The following is a 6,183-nucleotide window of genomic DNA, read 5'->3' as shown; positions in this document are numbered from 1 at the left end:
TTGGATGGAAAAGAAATTGTCCCATTTTTTTCTAAATTGTTTCAATGGACTCTGTTTTTCCTAATTTTGGTTTGAAACTGCAAAATTGATTTAAAAAGCCTAAAAATATGGCCCCTACTATAAATCTTTGAATGCAGACATAAAAATAAAGTCTTAGAAACGTGGTTTCCTTGCTTTTCAAACATCCATTATTGTGGTTACTGTTTCATTGGAGGCCACTTTGTTAAACATGTCCTATAAAAGGAGGTTAGATGGGATTTCTGTATGCTTCATTCTAACACACACAAATCCCCCAGAATTGCAAACTTTGAGACGATACAAACATGGCGGAGTTCCTGTGGACCTTTGCCATACAGAAAGTGTTGCCGAGCAGATCGGCCTGACATGGGGATTCAAGGAGGAACTCTCAAAGCTGAAGGACTCTTTACTCATGGTGCAAGCCATCCTAAGGGATGTTGATAGAATGAAGGCAGACCTTGAATCCCAAAAGCTATGGGTGAAGAAGCTTGAAGATATCGTCTTTGAAGCTCATATTTTACTCGATGAGCTCGCTTATGAACACGTTCGATGCAAAGTGGAAATCGAGAAAGATAAGGTGGTACGTAATTTCTTTTCATTCTCCAAAAATTCCCTTGCTTTTCGTCTCAAAATGGCAAATAAAATCACAACTGTTTCTAAAACGTTGGATGAGTTTATTTCTACAAAAAGTCCATCCCTATGTGTTGCTACAATATCCAATGAAGCTGAAATTGATATTTACCAAACTCGAGAAACGGACTCATTTTCTGATGAAATTGGAGTTATGGGAAGGGAAACTGAAGTATTAAATATAGTGGGTAACCTACTTGCCCTTAAGAATCAAGAAACTCTAGTTGTTTTACCCATTGTTGGTACTGGTGGGTTAGGAAAAACAACTCTGGTGAAGGAGATTTTCCATCATGAAATGATAAGGAAGAATTTCGATACTTTTATATGGGTATGCGTGTCTGATCCTTTTAAAATCAACAAAATTTTAAGAGCAATCGTGGGATACATGAAGCCTACATTTGGTGGCTCAGATGAAAAGGAAATCATTCTTCCAGAGCTCCAAAATCTGCTAAGTAACAAAAAGTATTTTGTTGTGCTCGATGATGTTTGGAATGAGGAACCCATTCTCTGGAATGAGTTGAGGGCTTGTTTGCTAAAGATCAATAAAAATATGGGAAGTGCTATCGTTGTGACTACTAGAAGTGATAAAGTTGCAGAAATTATGGAGACAAAATACCGACATCATTTGAGGCAGTTACTAGATGATCATTGTTGGTCTTTATTTGAAAAATGTGCATTTGAAAGTAAATTACCAGTAATTTCTGATGTCATTCGAGCACAACTTGTTCAAAAATTTGGTGGCATACCATTGATTGTGAAAGTGTTGGGAGGAATGGTGAAATCATGCAAGAATGATGAGGAATTGCAATCTGACTTTGGAAAATCCAGTGAGAATTGAATTAGCAAAGGAAGATCTTATTTTATTCACAATCAAATTAAGTGTGGACCGCCTACCATCTTCCTCGTTGAAACAATGTTTTGCCTTCTGTTCAAATTTTCCACAAGACTCCATGTTCCTCAAAGAAGAACTTGTTCAAATGTGGGTAGCACAAGGATTTATTCAACTACCCAATGGAAGCAATGTAACAATGGAGGATATTGGAGCGAGATATTTTGATATTTTGTTGTCTCGCTCCTTGTTTTCAAGGATGAGAGAGGGAAAGTTGAATATTGTAAGATGCATGATCATATATATGAGATTGCATGTGCTATTTCAAATGATCAACATTTGAGAGAGGACCTTATAACCGATGGAAAATCTCATGGTGATGAAATTCTTTTGATTCGTCAAAGAAGAACATTTTATTGTTGTGAAAATGTACCCTTTGGTAATCAAGATAAGATCACTGACTTCATCTACTTGCGCATTTTAATTATTGATTATGAGTCCATAACTGAATTGCATGACACAATCAGTAAATTGAAGCATTTGAGGTGTCTTGACATTTCAAAGCCATGAATAAGTGAGCTACCAAAATCTATTGCTTTGCTTTACCATTTGCAGACTTTGAAGCTTGGAAGGAGTATAAAACTTCCAACAAAGTTGAGAAAGTTGATCAACCTAAGGCATTTCGAAGTTGATTTGTGTAACGGAGATCAAATTAAGCTAATGCCTAAACATTTAAGTCGAATGACTCAACTTCAAACGCTTTCTATTTTTGTAGTTGGGTCAGATGAAGGATATAAGATTGAGGAGATTGGACGTTTAAAAAACCTTAAAGGTCAATTAAGCCTTCTACAACTCGAGCAAGTCAAAAGTAAAAAGGAGGCCATGACTGCAAATTTGGTAGAGAAGGAAAGCATTTCTGTGCTAAATTTTGAATGGAGTCTTGACAGAGAAGACTGTGGTGATAATGATTTGAATGTGTTGGAAGGGCTTCAACCACACATAAACCTTCAAGGATTGCGTATTCTTAACTTTGCAAGTGAACTTATGCCCAGTGGTATTTTTGTTGAAAACTTAATTAAGCTTGAGCTACACTCTTGCAAAAGAGGTAAAACTTTACCAATACTGGGACAGTTGTCCAAACTTGAAGTTCTTTACATTCATAACCTAAGAGGTGTAAAAAGTATTGGAGATGAGTTTTACGGGAATTATCGCGACAGTAAAACTTTATTTCCTAAATTGAAAACATTTGAAATTTCGAGAATGGTCAGTTTAGAGCAATGGAAAGATGTTGCTACTGTGACGAATTGTACAACTTTTCCTCATCTCGAAAACTTAACCATGTGTTCTTGTCTCAAACTAACGAATATTCCAAACATTTTTGCAACTCATAGTCAAAGGTTGGAAGCTGACACGGTTAATGTAAGGTTACTTTCAAGTTTTCAAAGTCCTCCAAACCTTCGATCTCTAACCATTTATGATTGTACAAGTTTGGTAAAGCTGCCAAACTGGTTAGACTGTTGTTGCTCACTTGAAAATTTGTGGATAGGCGAATTTCGTGATGATATTTCCCCTCCAAATTTGCAAAATCTGCCCTACTTGTCTTCATTACACATTGGAAACTTTAATAATTTTCCAGAGGGGCTCGATGGTATTCATAACTTGAAAAGATTAATAGTTGAAGGGCCAATGGAGGGTCGTGATTGGAGTCGATTCATACCCTTCAATTCACTTGAAGTTCTTGAGTTGCATGAAACAGGAACTAATAGTTTAACACAACTTCCTCGACAACTTGAGCTCCTCACCTCGTTAAGATCGTTGCATATTCAGAGTTTTAATGGCATTGAATTTTTGCCAGAATGGTTGGGAAACATTACATCTTTGGAGACATTGGAGTTGTCGGAGTGCAGAAATTTGAAAAACTTGCCCTCGAAAGAAGCTATGTCAAATCTAACTAGATTGAATCGTTTGGATGTGTATAAATGTTCCCAGCTTGAAGTTGGTGAAGGTAGTGTTGAACGGGAAAAAGTTTCGCATGTACCCAACGTTCGTGTATTCTAGAATAACTATTTTATATTTGTTTCCTTTCTTTATACTTCCTTTTTCTAATGTTTTCATTAGCCTAAGTAAAATTATAAAGGTATTCTTTGTACCTTAACAATTGTATTAATTCTATTACTACATTAATTACTATGCTTTCTTGGTTGATTACGTTGAAAACCAAATCAAAACTAAACTGAAAAATAAAAATAAAACTAAATCAAGCTAAGCTTGTTTAAATCTTTAAATTGTTAAGAAGTGACGGGATAATATGTTACGAACATGAAGAACGAAGATTCAAACTTGATCTTTAAATTGTTAAGAAGTGACGGGATAATATGTTACGAACATGAAGAACGAAGATTCAAACTTGCAATCTATGAATGGAGATCTTGCCGCTCTAGTTATGTTAACAAATTTTTATTAATTTATCAATTGGTTTATTGATTTTTTTTAAAAGTATTCAGCAATTTAGAATATATTATGAAGATTTAAATATGTAGGTTTTAAAAAATTAGTAATGTTGTAATTAGTTTCGTCTAGCTTTGAGTACATGGATAACTTTTTTTAAAAAAATTGAATTGCAATCAATTTCAACCTCTTATTTTTCAACCATCTTGCACTATTTTTTTTTTCCAATCAATGTATATGGTAATTGAAATTGAACTGAGGAAAGGAGTAAATGTGTAAATATACCCAATAAGAAATACTTTTGCTTCTCATAGCCCAGGATAGTCCTCCTTATTGGGGGCACGAACCAACCCTTTTCCATGTAGTTAATAGGTTGTACGGCGTGGGGACACTTTTTCCATGGAAAATGGCTAAGGAGTAGTGAGAACTGATCAGGAACCCCTGGTCCACCCACGAAGCTATAGATACCGTTCACACAACTAGCAGCCTAAGAACACTCCTAAGGTACTTCATTTGCCGTGGTGATCTGTTAGCCCGAAACGTTATATCTAGACTCAGTGTCACTTCTAACCACAAATCGCTAGGCTTAACTTATTAATGGGTCTTCAAAAATAACTGAGTTTGCATACAACCATCAACTAGCATCATCACACATATTTCCTACAAATTAAATATATATGCTTAATGGGGCGATAACATCCATCAAGCACCCGAAGTGCGGAGTTCACAAATTCACATCTTCCTTTCAACATGAATTAAACATATGCATATATATATATATATATATATATATCGCGGAAGCTTAAAGCATAATTGCAACACTCAGATAATTCTCAATATGCTTTACACAATACATTCATACTCATAATAATTAGACTACCTAAATTCATTCCTGGAAAGCTACCACCTAAGGTAAATTCCCTAGCATGCATTTATACCAAGCGATTCCTATAAGTATTGCTTCCTAAAACCATGCGGTGACTTACATGATTGACGCATGCTCTTTCGTTTAAAGTTCCCGTGTAAATAAGGTGTCTAAAAATACTAATTTTTCTCTGTAAGATCTTAAATCACATAAAAAATTTAATTAGAATTTAAATAGGGCAAACAAAAGTCGAACCTATGAATAATAGTACCTCACGGGCTCCCACATGGCACCCTGCTTAATGCCACCAAAATGTTCAATTTGCATGTACTCTAGATGTCATATGTATGGAAATTCTAATTATTTTTTATTTTCGTTTGGTTGGAATTTTTTTACTAAACATGAGCAAAATTCTAACTAGTTTAAGTTTTCACGAATAAAAATTAAATTTAGTATTTTTACAATCAATCTATTTATAATCCGACCTTCAGTTTTAGTCGGCTTGTAATATGAATAGGTTTTTCAGATTATCGACATGAAGGAGTTGAATCAATAACTTCAGTTAAGAGCGACATAAAATTTTGCAATGAACATTTTAAATCCATATTCTAAGTCTCTCAACCAGATGCCTTGGACAAAAAAAAATTGTCCCAACTTTTCTAAATTGGTTCAAATGGGCTCTATTTTTCCTAATTTTGTTTCTAAAAAGAAAAATTGATCTAAACAACACCTTTCAATGGTTAAAAGTAAACTAGGTTGGAGGGCACATTTGATCATGTCTAGGAGTGATTAAGTATCAATATCTAAACAACACCAATATCTTATTAATTGTTGCATTAAGTATCAATCAAAATGTTGGAAGTACTGGGAGTGATAAAGTAGCAGAAATTATGGAGACAAATTATAGATATCATTTGAGGTACTTACCACGTGATCATTGTTAGTATTTATTTGAAAAATGTGCATTTGGAAGTGAATTACCAATAATTCCTGATGTAATTCGAGAAGAACGTGTTAAAAAATTTGGTGGCATACCCTTGGCTGTAAAAATGTCAGGAGGAATGGTATAATTATGCAAGAATTACGAGGGTTGCTCTCTCTCCTATAAGAAAGAACTTATCTAGGCGTGGGTAGTATTGTAATGACCAAAATTTTCTATTTAATTTATATCATAAACCTTTAAAGGTGGAAATACTTCATTTAAACTTTCATAAAATATAATCATGGACTTAACCTGGTTTGAAAACACTTTTGAAAACGACATAAGAAAAGATTAAATAAAATAAACAAATGTTTAAATTAAAAACATCCTATTCTAGCCTAAGTCTAAGAAAATAATACAACTACTCTATGCATGTGTCATAGTCTCGAGTTGTGATACCGTCGTCAACCG

At 34.4% G+C, this 6,183-nt stretch overlaps 2 protein-coding genes across 2 annotated transcripts; both read left to right on the top strand.

Moving 5' to 3' along the window:
* The first annotated feature begins 229 nt into the window (after nucleotides 1–229).
* Nucleotides 230–1,616, top strand: LOC111438094 (putative disease resistance protein RGA3). The gene has a single exon (XM_023076037.1). It carries the CDS (start codon nucleotides 230–232, stop codon nucleotides 1,484–1,486), a length of 1,257 nt encoding a protein of 418 aa, XP_022931805.1. The 3' UTR covers nucleotides 1,487–1,616.
* A 602-nt stretch (nucleotides 1,617–2,218) lies between these two features.
* On the top strand, nucleotides 2,219–3,535 carry LOC111438093 (putative disease resistance protein RGA3). Its single transcript, XM_023076036.1, has one exon. The coding sequence runs from the start codon at nucleotides 2,219–2,221 to the stop codon at nucleotides 3,533–3,535; it is 1,317 nt and encodes a 438-aa protein (XP_022931804.1).
* The last annotated feature ends 2,648 nt before the right edge of the window (nucleotides 3,536–6,183 follow it).

The sequence above is a fragment of the Cucurbita moschata genome, unplaced genomic scaffold (genome assembly GCF_002738365.1).
Source record: "Cucurbita moschata cultivar Rifu unplaced genomic scaffold, Cmos_1.0 Cmo_Scf00071, whole genome shotgun sequence".
Lineage (NCBI taxonomy): Eukaryota > Viridiplantae > Streptophyta > Magnoliopsida > Cucurbitales > Cucurbitaceae > Cucurbita > Cucurbita moschata.
The sequence above is the reverse complement of the archived record's forward strand: the minus strand, read 5'-3'. Positions and strand labels throughout refer to the sequence as shown.